The following is a 20957-nucleotide window of genomic DNA, read 5'->3' on the forward strand; positions in this document are numbered from 1 at the left end:
GTTCGATTTTCCGGCGAAAAATTGTACGTTTTCCCCCACTTTTGTGCAAAGTTTCGTACAAATTCTCACAAAAAGTCTATCTGCGTGCAGAAAAAAAACTGTAATAACTCGTACAAAATTGGTGTGTACTCCCAGAAGTCTTGCGGGTTCTGGAGGTACACTACTGGAGGTCCTGGAAGTCCTATCCTGGAGGTCCTGGAGTTCCCGGAATTTCTAGAGTTCTCGGAATTTCTGAAGTTCCCGGGATTTCTAGAGCTCCCGGATGGAGTTTCCGGAATTTCTTGAGTTCCCTGAGTTGCCAGAGGTTCTGGCTCCAAGACGAACAGCGCCTTCGATTCCCGGAAACCCGTGTCCCTGTCGTACTCGCCGGAAACATAAATATCGCGCCTGATTATTCAGGTTCCTTTTCATCGCACTCTGGCAGCGTTTCAGAATCTTTTACCACTGCGCTTCTCGAAGGGTGTTCTTTTCCCCCGCTTTTTATTCCTGCTCCTCTTGTTTTATTATTTGCTGGTCCGTGTTCGGCTGGTTCCCTTTTGATGGCGCTGGGCGGCGCTGGGTCGCGCGCGTAAAGTTGGCAAGCTTTTACGAACGCTGCTTCCTCCTTTCGGTCCGGTCGATGAATGAGCGCCGATTTAGAATGAGGCACGCCTCGCAAGTTGGGGCGCAAGACCACTGCAAGGCTCTGCAGTGCAGTGCTCTGCAGCGCTCGGTTTGCCATTCCCGGCTGCACGGTAAAAACGGTTCCTGGTTTTCCCAGGAGCTCCCTGGAAATCGCCTATGCCTCTACCATAGGCTTCCTGGGAAAACCAGGTTCCGTTTTTGCCGTGTGCCCAGCGGACTGATTCCGAGAGTCGTTTTCGTCGCTCTGTCTCTCTCGCACTCGTGGGCGTTCCCGTGAAGGTCAGTCCGGTGGCCAGCCTTGGCTCGACTTCTTGCGCGGCCGGCCGGACCAGCGAGCCTGCATGCAGCACTCCGCATGCGGCAGCACACTGCCTGTCTGTCTCTCTCCCTCGCACTCATGGGGCTGCCCGTGTGAGAGCGAGGGAGACAGCGACAAAACGCTGTTCAGCCTGCACTGGTGCTGCGGCGCTTTGATCTCGCCGATAGCGACGCGGTTTTGCACGTGGACCTCGCTCCTGCAGGCTGATTCCGAACACTGCGTCGTCGCTCTGTCTCTCTCGGACCCCTGCGGACCGCCCCATGAGTGCGAGGGAGAGACAGAGCGACGAAAGCACTGTTCGGAATCAGTCCTCTGATCCCTAGGCAGGCGGGCAGGCAGGCGGGCAGGCAGGCACAGCTGTGCCGGGTCCAGGAGCTTCACATGCCATTCATATTATAATTTGCATGGCTGCCTGCCAACCTGGTCGAGTGGGGAGGGGCGCGAGGGGCTGCTGAGCCCTCCGAGGTGCGCTCTCCGCGTGCAAGTGTGGTGAAGTGAACTCGATCCCCCCGTCGCGCCCCCGCCCGACCTCCGCCGCCCCGATGAGGTGTGCAAGTAGTGGCGTCTTGGAACACGTGCTCCACGAGCCGTGCGCCTAGCCTACACTCGAAGAAGCGTGAACGACGGAGAGGAGGCTCAGAGACAATCTCCTCCCCCCTTTTCCAAAATTAAATAATGATTCAAAGAAATTAAATGCTTGGGCTCTTAACACGGGGAGCGGTGTCAACCAGAGTGCCACAAGCGCGGATCTAGGGAATCTACGCTCACCCCTCTTCAGGTTCTGCCAGGTCGCCTAGAAGGTAGGCAACGGGCGTCTATTTTCTCCTGTAGGCACGCAAATGGCACTGATCTGTCCCCTCCTCGGGAAAATCCTGGTTCCGTGCTTGCAGTGCCAGGGCATGCCCGCTCCCCGGGCGTTTCTATCTCAGCGTCGTGCGGCCCGGCCCGGCCTGGAACCACTCGGACAGGACAGGGCACGGCACGGCACGGCAGGGCCGAAGCAGAGCGGAGATTTGTCCGAAATGAAGATCCCCTGCACGCATTCCTCCGTTCCTCTCACTCTCTCCCTCCCGTCTTTGCTCCACCCCGTCCACCTCTCCTTCTGTTGTGACCTGCGTCCCTTTGAGCCCCTCCCCGCCCCTCCCCGCCACTCTCCGCCCAAAACCCCTTTGATGTATGTCACGTTTTAGCCCCCCTCCTTTTTATAGGCGACGTTTTTTACTTTGATCCGTTCAACCTCCGCGCTCGCAAGCGTCGTCCCTCCTTTTTCTTTGTGTCTCTCCTCGGTTTGGCAACTCTCACCTCCTCTCTGTCTCTCTCTCGGCTGCCATCGCCAGCCTGCGGCCGCACGGGATGGCGCGCGTTCTCTGCTTGATATCCGCGCGCGATATCCAATATCGGGGCAGCAATTCGCAATACGGCCCGCCGCGGTGCGCGACTTCGCCCCTTCTCTCTCTCTTCTCTCTCTCTCTCTCTCTCTCTCTCTCTCTCTCTCTCTCTCTCTCTCTCTCTCTCTCTCTCTCTCTCTCTCTCCCTCTGTCCCGTCTGCGTAACGAGCGATCTAATGAAATAGCCCTTCTCCGTCTTGCACACGGACGGTATAATTCGCTGGCCGAGCTTGTGGTGAAGTGCCCTCTCTGGCCCAAATCGGAAGGAGCCATCGTCCTAGAGCGGCTGTGTGTGTGTGTGTGTGTGTGTGTCTGTGTGTGTCTGTGTCTGTCTGTGCGCGCGCGCACGTTGGGGAGCGCGGCGGTGCGGACTCCGCGAATTACCCTGTATTACCATTCGGATGTGCTCCGGGAAGAGAAGGAGCCCCCCCCCCCCGTCCCGCCCCGCCGAGTTGGGTTCGGCGCCGGCCGCACACGCCGCCCCAAACTTGGAGCCGTTCCACACATCAGCGCAAACATAGCGTACCGGCAGGCAGGCCGCCCGGCCGGTCGGCTGCGGCCCTGCTATGCCTCGGCCTCGCCCTGCTCGAATAGCATTGCAAGTCAGTTCGCGACACACATTTTAGCCCCGTTTCCGCCCCGAACACGGCCCAATGGATTCGGGACTACTATCTGCCTGGCCAGGGGGGAGGGGGGGCGGTGCCGGGACGGGGCCGCCAAGTTGGGTCTGTGTTTGCGGGCCAATGACTCCGACCCCGTCCGTCCCAAGGGCCCCGCGGAGTCCTCGCGCAGCTTGGCGTAGCCCTCTCGCCCCCCGAGGGGCCCCCTGGACCCGCGGACCCTGCTCGCGTCGCGGCCTGAAGGGCCAGGAGGGCCAGGAGGGCCTGAAGGCTCACATTATCGTGAGCGTCGAAGCCCGCGGCCCGGCTCGGCCTATCGGTGTCATCGCACTTGGCCGAACTCGGCGGCGCCCAGCGGTGCGCGGCACAGTGGGCCGCAAGACCGGTGGAGGCGGCCAAAACTTCAGGCACGTTTTAGCTCCAAAGCTACACTGGGCTCGAACCGAACGTTTGACCCCTCCAATGGATTCCTCGTTCGGAGAGCAATCCATTGGTGGGGTCAAACGCTCGGTTCGAGTCCCACTTAACGACTCTGAAACTCAAAACGCGTCTTGAGTTTTGTCGTCCCCTGAATGTGCTTACTTCCCCGTGCGGCCCTTTGGTGGCGGCTCCATTATGTAGGCCAGCCGCGTCGCTCTGTCTCTCTCGCCCTCGTGGGGTGTTCCACGAGGGTGCGAGAGAGACAGATCAGACTACAGAGGAACGGAGGAAGTGGCCAGGACAGGAAGGTGCGCTGGAAGCGACTGGAAGAGTGCAGCTCCTTCTGGAACCGCGAACAGCCTCGAGCAGCCTCGACCGCAGGCCGGGTCATTCCCTTGGCCTGCACGTCTCGAGTCCTTCTTGTGGAAGCACACTGATAGCGCGCAACTCTCCGCGGCGACTGCAGGCTGATTCCGAGAGTCGTTTTCGTCGCTCTGGTCTCTCTCGCACCTATCCGGCTCGCCCCATGATTTCGAGAGAGACAAACGACGAGGCCGACTCTCGGAGTCAGTCTGCGGAGTCCAGCCCTGGGGCAGCCCTTGGGGCAGCCCTTCCAACCTCTCGAGGCCACGGCCAGGCCACCCCCGCGGTGCCGGCGAAGCGCGCTCGCGGAAGAGAGTTGGAAAAGCAAAGCGCTAAAGCGCAGTACGCTATTGATGATTTTTGTTGACGGCTGGCTGCGCTCACTGCGTTGCAGCAGACTGATTCCGCGAGTCGTTTGCGTCGCTCTGTCTCTCTCGCTCTCATGGGGCGTCGCGTGTAGGGGCGAGAGAGGCAGAGGGATGCAAACGACTCTGGGAGTCAGTCTACAGGCGGATTTGACTGACGGCGCGGAGACAGGGGAGAAACTTGATTCATCTTTCACCCTTCCGCGCGAGGCCCCCCGCCTCCGACCTCCGCGCGCCCCTCAGCCTGTTACCTCTTTTAAAACTTGCCGAAGGAAACTTTTCCGAAGCCTAATAATGGACCCGCTCATCTGTTTCGGAGGACGCTTAAATATTATCCCGGGAAATAATGAAAGACTCTTGAAACAATGAGGGGAACTCGTGAACCTGCAAAATCGGCTTAAGGGGGAGCGCGCCGCCGCCCCCATGCCGCCCCCATGCCGCCTCCGCGCCGACGGGCCGCCGTCCGCCGGCAGACAAACAAGCACGCCGCCTTTCAGCGCCCAGCTCGCCTCTCTCGCCTCGCTGTTTGCAGGCGGTATTTTGACGGCGTGCCTCGGAGGCCTGACTTGAAGGTCTCCTTGGATCGCAGGCCTTGCCTGGAAGGCCTTGCCTGGAAGGCCTTGCCTGGAAGGCCTTGCCTGGAAGGCCTTGCCTGGAAGGCCTTGCCTGGAAGGCCTTGCCTGGAAGGCCTTGCCTGGAAGGCCTTGCCTGGAAGGCCTTGCCTGAAGGCCTTGCCTGAGGCCTTGCCTGGAAGGCCTTGCCTGGAAGGCCTTGCCTGGAAGGCCTTGCCTGGAAGGCCTTGCCTGGAAGGCCTTGCCTGGAAGGCCTTGCCTGGAAGGCCTTGCCTGGAAGGCCTTGCCTGGAAGGCCTTGCCTGGAAGGCCTTGCCTAGAAGGCCTTGCCTAGAGGCCTTGCCTGGAAGGCCTTGCCTGGCAGGCCCTGGAAGGACCAGGCCGGAGCGCTAGAACCATGCCCCTCTGCCTCGGCCTCTGCGAGATGGGAGGGTGATGTAAGCCGAGGCGGTTCAATTTAACGCATCAAGTACCTCTCCGCCGCCGCGCCGCCGCGCTGCAGGTCGTTAGGCGCGTCCGCCCCGTCCCCGCCCCGCAGGCTGCTTCCGAACCGTGCTCTGTCTCTCTCGCACTCGTGGGCCGTTGCGTGGGGGTGCGACAGGGGAGAATCGCCGTTCGGAAGCGGACTGCGGGCCCCGCTCGGGCCCCGCCCTCGCAGCCCTGGGGCCGCGGTGCGCCTCGCGGTGCGCGGGCCGCGCGACGGAGGGAGTGCCTGGCCATGGCCTGGCCCAGGTAAATGCAGGGGCGGCCGGGGCAAGTCCTCGTGAGGGCCTCGTGTGGGGTGGCTTGGGCGTGGCGGCGTGGCCAAGTCCTCGGCGGTGCATTATTTCTCGTCCGGTTTAATATCGTGTGCCATCGCCTCGCCTTGCACCTCCACTCTTTCTCGCCCTTTTTCTCTCACCCTCTACACATTCTCTCTCTGTCTCTCTCGCTCCCGCTTTCCATTCTGCGCAAGGCCCGCAGGGGGATGCCCGCCGAGAAAAAGGTGTCGCCGTCCCTCGCGGTCCGCCCCCTTTGCCCCGCCGGCGCGGCCAAGTGGTTGATTTCGTTCAATTTGGCAGTGTGCTCGGCCGTGCCCGGTGTGGCTCGGTGAGGGAGTCGAGCGGCGCACTCCAGAGGCGTGTTCCTTGGCGCAACTAATTTCTTTCTCTAATTTCTTTCTCTCTCCCCTGTGTTGCAGACCATGTCCGGGACTTCTCCTGCGGCAAGATGTACTACCGCGTCATGCACCTGGACGACTCCAAGGACTCCCTCTACGTCGGCGCCATGTGAGTTCAAGGGCGGGTCCAGAATCGGCCTGAGGGAGGGGAAAAGTAATACACTGCGCATTTTTGCCTGTCTGCAGAGGCAAAGTGTTGCTTTTGGCCTTTTCATCACAGACGAACTATGCTTTTTGACTAACTTTCAGGCGGATTTTTTTGAACCGAAAGTGTGGCTTATTCAGTTAACGAGTTCCGATATCCCACCGACTTCCGACCGACGTAGGACCGACTTCGTGCCGACTTTCAGCTGGGGTCGCCCGCTGGATTTCCTGTTTTTGCCATCCTTGTTTTCGGTGCTTACTTCCTTTTACTTGGATTGATTGTTTTTAAGGTCGCCCTTCAGTGTGAAAACTCATAAATACCCATTACTTTGAATATATAAAGATTGCCCCCTCCACGAGAGGCAGCCGAAAGTCGGTACAAAGTCGGTCCTACGTCGGTCGTAAGTCGGTGGGATGTCGGACTCGTTAACTGAATAAGCCAGTGGAAGCCGGGGCAAGGCTTGTGTTGTGCCTCTCCGGAAGTCGGCCTCTTGCATCCGTTAGCGCGTCGATAGCGTGAGCAGAACTCCGCGCCCCTCTAACACTTCTCCCCGCCTTTGATTCCAGGGACCGAGTCTTCCGGTTGAACCTCGCCAACATTTCCCAGTCGAGCTGCGACGTGAGTATTTGCACAGACATCAATTTCTCTGGGCGACGCCGCGTTTCCGCGAGGGGAGGTTGACTTGGCGCCAAAATGTTGCATCGAGTATCGAACGCCGCCAGCGAATACGCGTCGTGGATGCCGCACAGCGTGCCGCCGCTCTGTCTCTCTCGCACCCAACACCCCACGAGTGCGAGAGAGACAGAGCGGCGCGTGACTGCCGGGCAGTTTGGCCCGAATCGGAGCCAATAATGACAAGGACTTGGACCAACGGGAGACGTGGGGACGCGACGCACCGTGAAGGAACCTGAACCTGACTCTCTTCTGTTGCAGCGGGACTCGCTGAGCCTGGAGCCCAGCAACGTGGCGCAGTGCGTGTCCAAGGGCAAGTCGGAGGTAAGGAAGGGCTAGGAAGGGCGTGCCGCCTCAAGGACCGCCTCGTCGTCCTGTCTCTGTCGCACTCACGTCCTGCTTGGGGGCGAGAGGGACAGAGCGGCGAATCGATCCTTCGGAGTCGCTCGGCTGGCGGGGCGCGCAAACAATCACGCTTTGGCAATTAACGTCAATTCTGGACCTCGTGAACGGCTAGAGGTAGAAAAGTTGTTACTCACAGGTGCTCAGACTGCGAACCTCAAATGCGGGCAGTCTGCTACAGCCACCCTCTACTTGGGGTGGTCTGAGTCATAGGATCTCAATGCACTTTTGTTTTGTCTCTAGCCGTTTACGCGACACAGAAACAACTTTTTTTTGCGATGCGAGGTCTCTGGCAGTGTGGTGATGGCTGTCCTTGTTGTTGCAGCAATTCGACTGCCGGAACCACATCAGGGTGATCCAGCCCATGGCGGACGGCCGCCTCTACGTGTGCGGCACCAACGCCCACAGCCCCAAGGACTGGGTCATTTACGTGCGTATTCCCTGGTGCCCGTCATTCAGAGGGCAGTGGCTCGGCAGTGGCGGACCCAGAGTCAGGGGGCAAACCTTTGCCTACTTACCTTGGGCAAAGTGTTGCTTTTTGCCTACCTTTCAGATGGCTGTCCACGCGGCAAAAGCGGTTCCTTGTTTACCCAGGAACTCCCTGGAAACCGTCTGTGTCTTTACAATAGGCTTCCTGGGAAAACCAGGAACCGCCTTTGCCGCGTGGGGAACAAAAGGGGAAAAGAGGGAGGGACTTTTGCCCCCCTCTGGATCCGCGCCTGTCGGAGGGACGGCCGTTTCCGAAATGAGCTGCCCTGTCTTACGTCGTCCGCTCCCTCTTCCCGCATGCGACTGCAGTCCAACCTGACGCACCTGCCGCGGCACGAGTACGTCCCCGGCGTGGGCATGGGCATCGCCAAGTGCCCCTACGACCCCTCGGACAACTCGACCGCCGTGTGGGTGGAGCGCGGCAACCCCGGCGACTTGCCCGGCCTCTACTCGGGCACCAACGCCGAGTTCACCAAGGCCGACACCGTCATCTTCCGGACGGACCTGCACAACCTGACCACGGGCCGCAGGGAGTACACGTTCAAGCGGACGCTCAAGTACGACTCCAAGTGGCTCGACAGTGAGTATCTCTTTATCCCTCCATCCTAGAGTCCTTATGCACCGTAAAACGGAGTAACTTTGGCCCATTGGGGGAACTTTGGCCCTTGGTCTAGAAATGCAATGTAAGTTCTAGTTAATTACTTTAGTCACATTTTAGCCGCAGAGCCAAAGATACCCGGGTGCGGGTGGGCAAAGTTACCCTGGTTAATGGAATTTTTAATTATTTATTTTGTTTTTGTTTTGCATTTTTAATCTAATGACTTTTATCTTCCTTTCCGCAGAGCCAAATTTTGTCGGATCATATGATATTGGCAACTATGTCTACTTCTTCTTCCGGGAGACTGCAGTGGAGTATATTAACTGCGGCAAGTCTGTATACTCTCGTGTTGCTCGAGTGTGCAAGAAGGACACTGGTGGCAAGAATATTTTGTCACAGAATTGGACAACGTATCTAAAGGCTAGGCTCAACTGTTCCATCCCTGGAGAGTTCCCATTCTACTTCAATGAAATCCGTAAGTTAATTGTCATTACTTTGCGTTTTCTTCACATCAGGAGGTTGTGCTGATATTTTTTGCCATTTTTTTTTTGTGTGCAGAAAGCATTTACAAAGTGCCTGGAGATGACAACCGTTTCTATGGAACATTCACCACCTCTACCAATGGACTGATGGGCTCAGCTATCTGTTCTTTTACAATTGAAGACATTGAGGAAGCTTTCCGAGGGAAATTTAAAGAACAGGCCCATTCATCATCAGCATGGCTCCCAGTTCTTAGCAACCGGGTTCCTGAGCCTCGCCCTGGTGAATGTGTGAATGACACAGAAACTCTGCCTGGTGAGTTTTAACCAACTGACAAGTTAAATGTTTGGATTTGAAATATTTGTTTAAAAAGCCTGTACTAAGCCTTCTATTTCTTGTTTTTCAGACACTGTGCTTAACTTCATCCGTTCCCACCCTCTCATGGATGCTGCCGTTTCCCACGAGCGGGGAGTCCCTGTATTCTTCAAACGCGATTTGATTCTCACTCACCTTGTTGTCGACAAAATCAATATCAATGTTGATGGAGAGGAGAGGAACTATGTTGTTTACTATACTGGTTCAAGTAAGTATTTGAATTCAGAGATGGCTTTGTTCAGCCTATTTTTACATGATTTGAGATTTTAATATATTTTCTTCCTTGCACAGATGTTGGTAGAGTTTACAAAGTTGTGCAGTGGGTGAGATCTGATGGGGAGCCGCAATCTATTCTTCTTGATGTTTTTGATGTCACACCCGGTGAACCAATCAGACTGATGGAGATTTCTAGAGAGGTGAGCAAATGCTTCTTCACATTCCCTCTAGTTAAATGTTTCATCTTTTTTTCGCCTTGGACTCACTAATAATACCACTTTCATTTTGCTTTATCATAGCACAAGTCATTGTATGTAGCCTCCGACCATCGTATCCGTCAAGTTGATCTCGTAATGTGCAACAGGCGTTATAACAACTGCCTCAGATGTGTTCATGATCCCTACTGTGGTTGGGACAAGGATACATCAACCTGCAAAAGCTATGAATATGGGTATGAAAAATTGATTTGATGTCTTCAGTTAAATTTAGTGTTGCTCAGTGTTGCTCATAGAAGTTTGTTTATTTTGTGTGTTTTACAGTTTGCTTCAGGATGTATCTAATGCCACTGCTGGAGTCTGTGACTCTTCAGTTTTAAAGAAGAAACTTGTTGTTACTTGGGGGCAGTCTATACACTTGAGCTGCTTCCTTAAAATGCCAGAAGTTTTGAGGTCTCAGACAGTAACATGGTACCACTATTCCAAGGAAAAGGGTCGTTATCAAATTCAATTCCGGTAAGCGATCACGTGCCTTTGAATGTTTTCTTCAGTCATGAATCTTAAAAAGAATGATAACATGACCCTCATTCATTTTTCACAGTGCCGACAAATACATTGAAACCTCTGAACATGGCCTAGTGATCCTAGGTGTCACTGAGGCTGATGCAGGTCGTTATGACTGCTGGATGGGAGGCTCTCTGCTTTTGTCCTACAACATTACAGTTGATGCCCATCGGTGTCTTTCACCAAACAAAAGCCAGGATTATCAGAAAATTTATTCTGACTGGTGCCATGAATTTGAAAAATACAAAATGGCCATGAAAACATGGGAGCGCAAACAAGCAGTAAGTTCTAAGAGAAAAAAAAATTGAACTATTGAACTTGAACGAATGCTTTGTCTCTTTACCTCACCAATTTTTTCCTCTTTCTCTCTCTCTCTCTCTTAGCAATGCAGTTCGAGGAAAAACGACAGTAATCAAAATGCACACCCTAATGAAATATATCATGGTAGCCCTCTCCTTTGATAGACATTTGGTGATGTCTGATGGACTGAAGACTGATTTGCTGAAATACTCCAGTTAACATCAGCATATTTGTATAATGTGTGTTCTGTTCTGGAGAAATCAAATGCAATAATGTATTTAAATCAAGAGACACTTCTACTTTTGAAGACTATTGATATTGTTGTGATTGGTGTGTTGTCTGTGTGTGCTTGCTTGTATGAGACATTTTCCAGTGATTTCTACCTTAGTTATGAATTAGAAACAAAAATGTCTTGATTGATTTGAATTAAAACTTGTGACTTTAAATCTGTCTCAGAATTCTAAAGGAAGAGATAGTTAAGTTTGGTAGGGAAAACCTTAACAGTGTTCTGTGCCTGATAATTTTTTTTTTTAAATTTACTTTTGAGAAGTTTGTGAGCACTGTTTTTGGATGGTCTAGGCAGGATTAATCAGAAGTTCCTCATCACGCACCCTGAACCCCAAAAAAGAGGGGGAAGCCATGTGAGTGCCAAGGTTTCATCTAACAGTTAAAAATTTCCTCACCAAGTACTGTAATGTTTAAGCTTACTACATTTATGTTCTAAGAAATATCCATTTGACCATCAAAGTTTCTATTTGAAGCCTCATGATTCTTTGATTACCAATCTTGCCTCTTCCCCACCCAATTCATTCATAAACTTGTTAATTTTAGGAATGTTATTTAATTTAAGGCTAGGTTATATGTCTTGTTAATGAACAAATGTAAATAATATGGCTTAGTTACTTGAGTTAATATTTGTGTTTGGAAGAGTTAATGTTCTGTGTCTACAAACATTTGGATACGTTGAATACGTATAAACACCTAAATTAAGGCTTTCATTTTTATTTTAAGACACTCTTGTTGCATAGCTTCCCTTTTGCCACCATCTGTTCCCTAATGTACATTTATGAATATAGAGGACTATTTACAGATAAATCTGATATTTTTTATGCCCTTTGTAGAAGAATTGTGATGATAGTTGAATGTATGATAATGTTTGAATGTTGTTATGTATTAACCCATTCAGTTTGGTTTTTCCCTTTAAAAGTCAGTGTTTCTTTTGCATTGAGGGGTGCTTATATCAATGACATATTGTTTCTGTTACTCTGTTGATTTCTCTCTTTTTCCAATACCTTTGCTATAGTAAGTGTATGATTGATTCGCCTTTAGACCTGTATGACTCATCCTTGCCCATTGACTGTTAATTATTTTTCAGCATTCACATGTCTGTGTAGCAGCTGTGCTTGTTTTGTTCTGCAAGTCCATGAGCAATAATTTACAGTGTATTGATATTACATTATTGGCAAAGATTTAGTTGTTAATCCTTATGTATTTTCTCTGACCATTCTTTAATTATAGAATGATAAGTAGGCACTTTGAATATGACATCATTGCAGTCAGTTAAGTCTGCAAGCCATCTATTGTTTCTAGAATTTTTATATCTTGCCTCTTTTGGATATGAGCACAGCAATGTATTACCTGTGTAATTTACTTATGCCCGCTCTAGAGCATTTGAAATTCTTTATGAAATTGTTGTATTTGTTCTGAGTTCTGATGAATAGAAATACCTTATTTTGATTTGTGTTAAAAACAACTTTTACTCATAGTTTCATAGTTTAATGAAATATATAACATATCTCACTCTCTCCTACTCAGATTTAGGAATCATGTATTACAGTTGTATTTTTCACTGAGCAGAAGTCAACGTCACAAAACAACCCAAAATCTTGTTCTGCCATTTCAATTTTCATGTGGTCAAATGTGTTCAGAGAAAAAGACATTCATTTGTGTCAAGACGTGTTCTGATTTATGTTGTCAAATTTAGTCACAAAGAGTAAAACTTTTTTTTTTCTTTTTTGATCATTGAAACTTTGGAACACGGGAAATATGTTGGTGCTTCAAGGAAAATATGACTGTTTTGAGTTTGGAAATGTTCCTTTCCTCGTTTGAAAGCTATGCATTTCAATACTTTGATTTCAAACTCTTGAAACATTTTATCTTTGAGACAAAAGTGATTCTGATGCAAAAAATGGAAAATACGATGTTTAGTTGACAACTACATACCTAGTTTTTTTCTTCTGGTAAATCAGAACACTTCATTTTTATATTTTTAAGTGAGTGTGAGATCTTGGTATAGTGTGGACAGCAGCAGAATGGCACACTGCCGCTGCGCCGGACAGTGCCCAGCTGTGATATATAGTTAGCATTCGACCTACCTTTAAAAACCATCAGTGTTGCCATCTTTTTAGAAAAAAGTTTTCCTAAGTTGATCAATCAATATTCCAGAATTTCTTAAACCTGCTCAGTGCCACCACAAATAGTTCAACGTTGTGCAAATCATGGCATTGCTATAGATGTTTTTAATGTTGTTATAGCGTCCTAATAGGAAAATGAAACTTTCATTTCAAATATGTCTTAGAGCTGTCATTGCAACGAGACAATGACATTGGCATCTCTTTTCTAGAGGCTTAAGGTGGCAACGCTGATTATTAAGGCCTTAATTACATGCACTGATGTATGTATTTACAATCTGAAGGGGCATATGTGGGTTAAATCCTCCTTTCTCACCACATAGCTGTAATACAGTATGTCTCTTTCTCAGTGTTTCATTTGTTTTACTGAGCTCTCTCCCTCTCTATCTCTCCTACCTGCCAAGTTTATTTTTAAATAAATCTAAGTAGATTCCTGCTTTGTTGTGTAGTGAGAGATTAATCTGAAAACACAATAACACCTTCATATTTTGTATTGATAAATTTCAGCTGTAAAGTGTTGTAAATACAACAAGTGTCATGTTTCTCTCATGAATTCTGTTGTTTTTTTTACTCGGACCCGAAATACCCTCGACACGAAAACAACCTCACCGTTGCGGAGAGAGAGGTCCACACCCTCACCTCAGTTTAATCGAAAAATTGAAAAACCCGGAAACGGATATGAATGATTGGTTGACTGTGCAATCCACGTGACCCACACTCCACAACCAAAACTTACGCGGAATACCGACAAAATGTCTCGATAAATAACTTCACTCCTTATCCGGGATTTATGAAATCACTTTTGAAGAACGTTGGATCTGAAAATCTGTAAGAGCCAAGTCAGAACGTAATTAATTAGTAGCAGCATGCATTACGCAATGTTGGTACCCTTCACTTCGCCCCCGACCTTCCCCTACCTGCCCTCCCCGTTTCTCTCCCTCCTGGCAAATCAAATCTGACCAACAGACCAGATGGGCCGTCGTGGTGCTCGCTCGTGTCGGCATCGTTCGGGAACACACCCGATCCGCTGACGCAAGTTCAAGATGGAGGACACCATGGCGCAAGAGAGTTAGCCGATTATCCCGAATGTTTCTTCTGAATACTCTTAAATTTAAGAATCGGAAGTGTCTTTGCTAGTGTAGTGCCTGTTGCAATCTGTGGATCCCACTGAGGAACGAGAAACATGAGTGTTGACGCGTACGGGCCGAGCTCTCAGACGCTCACATTCCTAGACACGGAGGAAGGAGAGCTTTTAGGCGCTGACACGCAGGGCTCAGAGTTCGACTTCAATGACTTCACCATTCCGTCGCAAAGCCAGACGCAGGCGTCGCAAATAGACGTCGGACAGAGCCAGGCGACCCAGAGCCAGGTAAGGGCATAACCTCACTTTGGTGTACTCGTTGTGGCGCGGAGCTGCTCGGGCGCTCTGCGCTGCTGCGCTATCGCTCGGCCCCGCCGTGCCAGGCCAACCAGGGCCCAGGGCTAGGGGCATCGGGCTGCCGGGGCCGCGTGTCACGTTCGGGCTTATCACCACTGCCTTAGACATCGTCTGGCACGAGTAGGAGACCCGCCCGAGCTTCGGGGAGGCGCCTCTCACACCCTGGCAGTGCTGGCAGCAATGGTTGACATAGGCCCCTCTGCTGGAGTCGCGGGGTGCAACTCCCTTCCCCCTGTTGCCTGTATGTTGTTGACTGTTGAATCTGACCGCCACTTACATGACACAAGCCAATCATTTGTCACATGCTGTGATCACCTCTAGTTTCCATTCCTCATTGCGTGTCTACCCCCTGTTGAATGGTGACCGTACCACACTGTTGTGGTTGTGTTGCAACCCCTTATTTCCTTTGATTTTTGTGGCAGTTTGATTTCTTAAGAGCTTTACTGTTTAATTTGAAAGACTACCTTTGACAGATTTGTTCAGATTAATACGAAGTATTGGCTAGTGTTACACTTATGTCCCGGGGGAAGTCCACACAAGCAGCCTTCCCTAACTTTGTAGCTTCCTTGGATGATAGAAACCTCTAATGCAATGTCCCTTGACTCTTGATGTTGTCTCTGGCCTTTTAAGAATTTGCCTTGAACTGCCCTGACCTGTAACAGTACTGTCCCTGTTTTCTGTCAATTCTCATTATGTAATGTTTGACACCCATAACATTGCTCTTATTTTCAACCAGACTTTGTTTCCATTTTGTTATTAGGTCAATGGTGAAAGTAAACCAAATGGCTTGGAAATCAATGTTGCCATCACAACTCAGAAATTAGGGGAGCTTCAATTTGAAGAGGAGGAAGATGACTCTTACTACAACAAGGTATTACAATTGCTACAATTGCAGTATAAAATAATTTTGAAAAAAAAATGAAAACAAAAGTGTTTGCCAATAATAATAATAATAATAATAATAAATTTATATTCAAGGAACTCCCTGCTTATGCTTGTAAATATTGCGGCATTCATGATCCGAGCTGTGTGGTATTGTGCAATGTTTGTAAAAAATGGTTCTGCAATGGTAGAGGGAATACCTCTGGGTCACACATAATCAACCATCTTGTAAGGGCTAAACACAAGGTAAGAAGCAGACACAGCATAACTTGCGTTTTTTGTTTTTTTTTTAAAGTAAAGGAAAATGTGTTGACTCATGTGCTTTCTTTTTTTTAGGAAGTGACATTGCACAAAGATGGTCCCCTTGGAGAAACAGTTCTTGAGTGTTACTCTTGTGGAGTTCGTAATGTGTTTGTGCTGGGCTTCATTCCTGCCAAGGCTGACTCAGTGGTAGTACTACTGTGCCGTCAGCCTTGTGCTGCTCAAAATTCTCTTAAGGATATGAATTGGTAAGGAAATTGTCCGCTTTGTTTAAAATGTTAAAAATTAATTATTTTTTATGACGTGCATGATTGGCTGTTTCAGGGATCAAGAACAATGGAAGCCTCTAATATCAGACCGGTGCTTTCTGTCTTGGCTTGTGAAGATTCCATCTGAGCAAGAACAACTAAGAGCTCGCCAGGTTTCAGCACCTCAAATAACAAAACTGGAGGACTTGTGGAGAGACAATGTAGAAGCAACATTTCAAGATCTTGAAAAGCCAGGTGTGGATGAGGAGCCCCAGCAAGTTCTCCTCAGATATGAGGATGGCTACCAATATCAAAATATATTTGGTCCTCTGGTGAGGCTGGAGGCTGATTATGACAAGAGACTGAAGGAGAGTCAAACTCAAGAGAACATGGAAGTGCGCTGGGATGTAGGCCTCAACAAAAAGATAATAGCTTATTTCAACATGGCTAAAACTGACACAGACATGAAACTAATGCATGGAGATGAACTGCGCCTCCGATACCTAGGAGATATGCATAAACCATGGTCTGGTGTTGGGCATGTCATCAAAATCCCAGACAATTTTGGCGAGGAAGTTGGCATTGAACTGAAATCCAGCAGCAATGCTCCAACAGAATGCACTTCTAACTTTGTTGTTGACTTTATCTGGAAGTCAACTTCTTTTGATCGAATGCAGTTGTCTCTGCGGAAATTTGCTGTTGATGATACCTCTGTGTCTGGATATATTTATCACAGGCTCTTGGGACATGAAGTTGAAGAAGTCTTGTTCAGGTGCCATCTGCCAAAGCACTTCTCTGCTCCAAATTTACCTGATTTGAACCGTTCTCAGGTTTATGCTGTTAAACATGCTCTCCAAAGGCCCCTCTCCTTAATTCAAGGTCCACCAGGCACAGGAAAAACTGTGACATCAGCAACAATTGTTTACCAGTTGGTAAAGCAGAGTGGGGGACCTGTGCTGGTGTGTGCTCCTTCCAACATAGCTGTTGATCAACTTACTGAAAAAATTCACAAGACTGGGCTGAAAGTTGTGAGGTTGTGTGCTAAATCACGCGAGGCCATTGACTCCCCTGTGTCCTTCTTGGCTCTGCATAATCAAATCAGGAATATGGATGCTGCAACTGAACTTCAGAAACTTCAGCAGCTCAAAGATGAAACTGGAGAATTATCCTCAGTTGATGAGAAACGTTACCGAATGCTGAAGAAATCTGCCGAAAAAGAGCTGCTTGATGCTGCTGATGTTATCTGCTGTACCTGTGTCGGTGCTGGAGATCCTCGTCTAGCTCGAATCAAGTTTCATTCGATTCTAATTGATGAAAGTATGCAAGCAACTGAGCCAGAGTGTATGGTTCCTGTCATCCTTGGTGCCAAGCAGGTAATTAGCTAGCTTTTGTGTTTCACTTATGATTCTGTTCTTTGTATGAATAGAGACATAATTTTTATCATTGATTTTATTGCAGTTAATACTTGTTGGTGATCATTGCCAGTTGGGTCCGGTTGTTATGTGTAAGAAAGCAGCCCGTGCTGGCTTATCCCAGTCTTTGTTTGAGCGTTTGGTAGTCCTGGGAATTCGTCCATTCCGCTTGGAAGTGCAATACAGAATGCACCCTGAGCTGTCGAGGTTTCCTTCCAACTTCTTCTATGAAGGTTCTCTTCAAAATGGAGTATGTGCTGGTAAGTATGTGTGAAAAGTTCATTCAAATTATTGGATCTGTTCTTTAAGTCATTGTGTTAAACACATGTTCCTTGTTTTTTTATGTGTGTGGTTTTTTTTGTTTTTAGACGAGAGAAAGCTTAATAAAATGGACTTCCCTTGGCCTGTCCCTGAAAAGCCGATGCTGTTTTATGTGACACAAGGTCAAGAAGAAATTGCTGGTTCAGGAACATCATATTTGAATCGAACTGAAGCCTCAAATGTTGAGAAAATTACAACCCGTTTCTTGCGATGTGGAGTAAAGCCAGAACAAATTGGTGTCATCACCCCCTATGAGGGTCAAAGAGCCTATTTGGTATGTTTTACAACCAATTTTTAAAACATGTTTCACATATGAGGAATCTTTCCTAATGATTTTTCTCATCCTTTCTTTTTATTTAATTCAGGTTCAATATATGCAGTATCAGGGAGCATTGCATTCTAAACTTTATCAAGAAATAGAAGTTGCAAGTGTTGATGCCTTCCAAGGGCGTGAAAAAGATCTTATCATTATGTCCTGTGTTCGATCTAATGAGCACCAAGGCATTGGTTTCTTAAATGATCCTAGGCGTCTAAATGTTGCCCTAACTAGAGCAAAGTATGGTATTATAATAGTTGGTAACCCTAAGGTTCTATCAAAGGTGAGCCCAAGTAATGCTTTTAATGATTTCAGAAGCCTTGACTTAAACTTTCTTGAAACAAAAATTAATCTTAACTGATAATTTCTTCTTGTTTTCAGCAACCTTTGTGGAATAATTTGCTGAATTTCTATAAGGAACAAAAAGTGTTGGTTGAAGGACCTCTAAACAACTTGAAGGAGTCCATGATTCAATTCTCAAAGCCCAAGAAATTGGTAAACGCAAGCAATCCTGGAACCCACTTTATGTCAACAACTGTGTATGATGCTAGAGAGGCCATGGTGCCAGGATCAATTTACGATCGCAGTGGTCAAATGAATGGGAATCCATACTTTGGCAGGAACGCTGGCGGAGCGGGTGGAGGTAAGTTACTTGAGTTCAGCCTATTTCTTTTGTGCTTTATTATTACAGTTCAGTAATAATTTTTTTCCCCAGGAGGTATGAGCAGTATGGATATGTTTGCAAGAGCCCATGATCCAATTGGATATATTTCTCCTGAGAGGGCACAAGCTGCCCTTTCCAACATGCCTGTTCCGGTTGGTATGTTCATGAACATGGCTCATGTTCCACCGAGATTCTACAATCAACACCAACAGGCAATGCAAGCTCGTCAGAACCAGAGAGGACGTGGTCCTTTACCCAATGGCCGAGCCCCTCCTAAAACGAAGGGTCGCCTTGGTAAGGCTGGCTTAAGTCAGGGAGCTGCTAGCCAAGACAATACCCAACCGTACAGCCAGGGCATCCCTCTAACCCAAGGAATGTCTCAGGTAATGTGGTTTCTGGTGCAAAGAACTACTCTTCTGTTGTTCCTTTCTGCATTTAACTTGATGATGATGAAATAAAGTTGTTAATACAGCTTTTCTGTTTCCTTCTGTAGGGTATGTCACAGCCAGGATTTAGCCTTTCCCAGCCAGGCTTGTCTCAAGCCGAATTGTCACAAGACAGTTATATGGTAGGAGAGTTCCAATCGCAAATGGATGGTATGCTGTCTCAAGATTCCACCTACCAGGGAGACCGTTCTGCTTTCTATGCTGGACCAACGCCAGGAAATCAATTTTCACAGGTGAGATAGGTTGAGCATTTTTTTGAGACAAAAATCTATGGTTCACCCATGGAAGAAATGTTCTACATGTGCTCTTGTGATTTTCAGCCATACTGAGCTTAAATGGGACTTAAACTCAGCTAATACACTGGAAAGTGAATGCTTTATTTGTGATCCCGAATCGATGTGGAGAACCCAGCTGCTGTGAACAGTGAGGGTAGAACGCAACACTGAAGAGGCTGAAAAGGATTGAAGGGGATTGCTGGAAGAGCAGTACAGTGCAGCGCACTGGTACAGTTTCACTGTACTCTTGAGTGGCACGTCCATTTGACCTGGACTTGGTAGGGCTGTGTCCCTTGTGCACTCTCGTTTTAAAGGGAAATTATTGTATTTCCTTTGACCAAACATGTCGGGTGAACTAAAGCAGGTTTCTTTGGTGGAGATCCAAAGCCATAGACACCTGCTGGTCCATCTTCAAGTTAAGTTTGGGCCAATCACTCCCTTTCTTTATACAATTTCAATTGTGAAAATAAATCTCTATTGAACTGGAAATATCAGCCCGGCTTCATTGTTAGTTTTTTTTTGTTTTTATTTTTAACTTGTAGATTTTTCTCATAGGCATAAATATCTTTACAGGGCTCAGACAGGTTTTATTGATTGATTATGTTTGATCTGTCTGTCTGACTGTATTGCCATCAATTTATTCATTGGTTTCTTCCTAAACTTTTGGTTTAAACTGGCCGTTATTGATCTTCATTGCACAGTGATTTCTCAACCAATATAAATTTTAGGTGCCAGTTTTATTTTTCTTATTCTGTCAAATTAAAATCAATAATGGTTCTGGTTTCTCTTAAATCAATTATGATCAATGATTTTTGATGCATGTTGCTTAAAATTTGTTCATGCACAGTATATGCCACCATTTCTTGACCTTTACTTGAAGATTGCAATAAAACCCCCAATTGTACTTCAACTCAACTGATTTTTGTGTCTCAAATTTTTGCTAGTAAAATGGTTTTATTTCTTAGCATTCTGTAGCTGAAAAGTACTAGTTCTGAAGAATGCCTGAAAAGAATAATTCTATGTTAGTCTCAATGTTTGGGAGCATGTCACAAAGTACTAGACATACTCTCTTACCAGTGTCTTTTGATTGAATTAACCTAGGACTTTTGAATTAATGAAATCTTTGAAGGTTATTTTCAATGGAACCTAGGTAGTTTCAAACCTGTTTCTCTACTTTAAAACAATTTTCATTTGGTTTTGTATTATTGAGGAGGGGGTCTTGCTGTATGGAGGCATCTGTGATAATGTCTGGATGTGGTTGTAAGAGTGTACATTCTAAATAATTTTAATCTTTTCATACAGCCGTGAGTGCACATTAAAAATATGAAAGGAGAAGACCAATCAATATTCATTAAAAGAAATGATTGTGTTTTGCAAGCTTGGTTTAACAAGATTCAATGCATAGATGGCTTCTTGCCTCCATCCTTCATTGTTTTTTCTTCTAAGATTCATGAAATGTTCCACTGGTCTGTCTTGTTGATTGTGGCATGACTATTATTATCAATTTTCCAACTTAAAGTCTCAAATGAAGATAAATGCACTCAATAAAACATCTTTCGCGGAGTCGTGTGGAAATGGAATTCTGGGATCGTAATTTTTTTGACCAGGTAGACAACGCTTCCTATAATTGACGAAGTGTATGATAATTGGGAAGTTACTTTAAAATAATTGCGAGTCAGGGAAGTCATGATGCCAAATTATGGCTGTCATCTGAATGTTATCTTCATTTCCATTCAGGTGTAGTTCTGTTGAACTCAAGCATTTAGATCAATTCCAAAGTGAACTCTTGGACTTAACATTATTTAAACCACAAAATTTTAACTTCTGTTATACAGAGAACAACCAAGAAACATTAGGACCCTAGTGTGCTAATAGATGGCCATACTATTTTTTGTCCATTCTTTGCGTCTTTTGAAATAAAATTTAAAATGTTCACCAAGTGTACCAATACCAATAAAATTATGCAGAAAATCTGTACCAAGAAAATGTTGTTATCAT

General features: G+C 47.4%; 2 protein-coding genes across 3 annotated transcripts in view; both read left to right on the forward strand.

Moving 5' to 3' along the window:
• The window catches only part of LOC117639091 (semaphorin-2A), a 198061-nt gene extending 184812 nt beyond the window's left edge, over positions 1-13249 (forward strand). Inside the window, exons 3-15 of the mRNA XM_034374492.1 lie at positions 5851-5938; positions 6541-6592; positions 6908-6970; positions 7374-7478; positions 7847-8117; positions 8380-8610; positions 8694-8930; positions 9022-9198; positions 9282-9406; positions 9506-9657; positions 9746-9937; positions 10023-10266; positions 10369-13249. Of these exons, the coding sequence (XP_034230383.1) occupies positions 5851-5938; positions 6541-6592; positions 6908-6970; positions 7374-7478; positions 7847-8117; positions 8380-8610; positions 8694-8930; positions 9022-9198; positions 9282-9406; positions 9506-9657; positions 9746-9937; positions 10023-10266; positions 10369-10446 (2015 nt within the window). The 3' untranslated portion in view covers positions 10447-13249. The remainder of the gene's footprint in view (positions 1-5850; positions 5939-6540; positions 6593-6907; positions 6971-7373; positions 7479-7846; positions 8118-8379; positions 8611-8693; positions 8931-9021; positions 9199-9281; positions 9407-9505; positions 9658-9745; positions 9938-10022; positions 10267-10368) is intronic.
• Positions 13250-13649: 400 nt separating this feature from the next.
• On the forward strand, positions 13650-20945 carry LOC117639086 (regulator of nonsense transcripts 1 homolog). 2 transcript variants are annotated; one of them, XM_034374479.1, is made up of 12 exons: positions 13650-14065; positions 14895-15005; positions 15113-15262; positions 15353-15525; positions 15602-16898; positions 16984-17197; positions 17306-17532; positions 17624-17857; positions 17956-18217; positions 18290-18621; positions 18732-18917; positions 19005-20945. In XM_034374479.1, exons 1-12 carry the CDS (start codon positions 13880-13882, stop codon positions 19011-19013), a joined length of 3381 nt encoding a protein of 1126 aa, XP_034230370.1. In that variant the 5' UTR covers positions 13650-13879; the 3' UTR covers positions 19014-20945. The 2 variants fall into 2 exon arrangements, with proteins under 2 accessions (XP_034230370.1, XP_034230371.1); XM_034374480.1 differs by having other exon boundaries at positions 18293-18621; positions 19005-19145.
• Positions 20946-20957: the final 12 nt, after the last annotated feature.

The sequence above is a fragment of the Thrips palmi genome, unplaced genomic scaffold (genome assembly GCF_012932325.1).
Source record: "Thrips palmi isolate BJ-2018 unplaced genomic scaffold, TpBJ-2018v1 HiC_scaffold_10, whole genome shotgun sequence".
NCBI classification, from domain to species: Eukaryota; Metazoa; Arthropoda; class Insecta; order Thysanoptera; family Thripidae; genus Thrips; species Thrips palmi.

What these genes read in the sequence shown, in the direction of transcription:
- LOC117639086 (XM_034374479.1), top strand. Translation starts at nt 13,880, where the DNA reads ATGAGTGTTGACGCGTACGGGCCGAGCTCTCAGACGCTCACATTCCTA. An exon ending in TCTCTTAAGGATATGAATTG is followed by an intron (nt 15,526 to 15,601) that starts GTAAGGAAATTG and finishes TGGCTGTTTCAG; the next exon opens with GGATCAAGAACAATGGAAGC. An exon ending in CGCTGGCGGAGCGGGTGGAG is followed by an intron (nt 18,218 to 18,289) that starts GTAAGTTACTTG and finishes TTTTTTCCCCAG; the next exon opens with GAGGTATGAGCAGTATGGAT.